The sequence below is a fragment of the Apaloderma vittatum genome, unplaced genomic scaffold, assembly GCF_000703405.1.
Source record: "Apaloderma vittatum isolate BGI_N311 unplaced genomic scaffold, ASM70340v1 scaffold29972, whole genome shotgun sequence".
NCBI lineage: Eukaryota > Metazoa > Chordata > Aves > Trogoniformes > Trogonidae > Apaloderma > Apaloderma vittatum.
Window position 1 is genome coordinate 1,850 of NW_009704569.1, and position 316 is coordinate 2,165.

The following is a 316-nucleotide window of genomic DNA, read 5'->3' on the forward strand; positions in this document are numbered from 1 at the left end:
AGAGCTGGCCACACAGTATTACTATGAGACCTGGACACGCACTCCGGTGGCAGTGGTGATCGGGGGAGAGACCCACGGTGTGAGCCCGGACGCGCTTCACCTCGCAGCCAGCACAGGCGGGAAGAGACTGGTCATTCCCGTGGTGCCGGGCGTGGACAGCTTGAACTCCGCGATCGCTGCTGGCATTGTGCTGTTTGAGGGGAAGAGACAGTTGCTGCAGGGGCACAAGCAGGAAGACGAGACGCCGAAGTTCCCTGTAGCGGGGCTAAACTGCTGAGGTTTGGGTGCTGAAGAAGCATCTCTTCCCTTTGGCACA

The 316-nt window shown here is 60.1% G+C and overlaps 1 protein-coding gene across 1 annotated transcript in view; it reads left to right on the forward strand.

The window, feature by feature from the left end:
• Nucleotides 1-256, forward strand: part of RNMTL1 (RNA methyltransferase like 1) — a gene marked incomplete at both ends in the record, with an annotated part of 1,513 nt that extends 1,257 nt beyond the window's left edge. The window contains one exon of the mRNA XM_009865098.1: nt 2-256. Coding sequence (XP_009863400.1) covers nt 2-256 — 255 coding nt within the window. The remainder of the gene's footprint in view (nt 1) is intronic.
• Between the last annotated feature and the right edge of the window lie 60 nt (nt 257-316).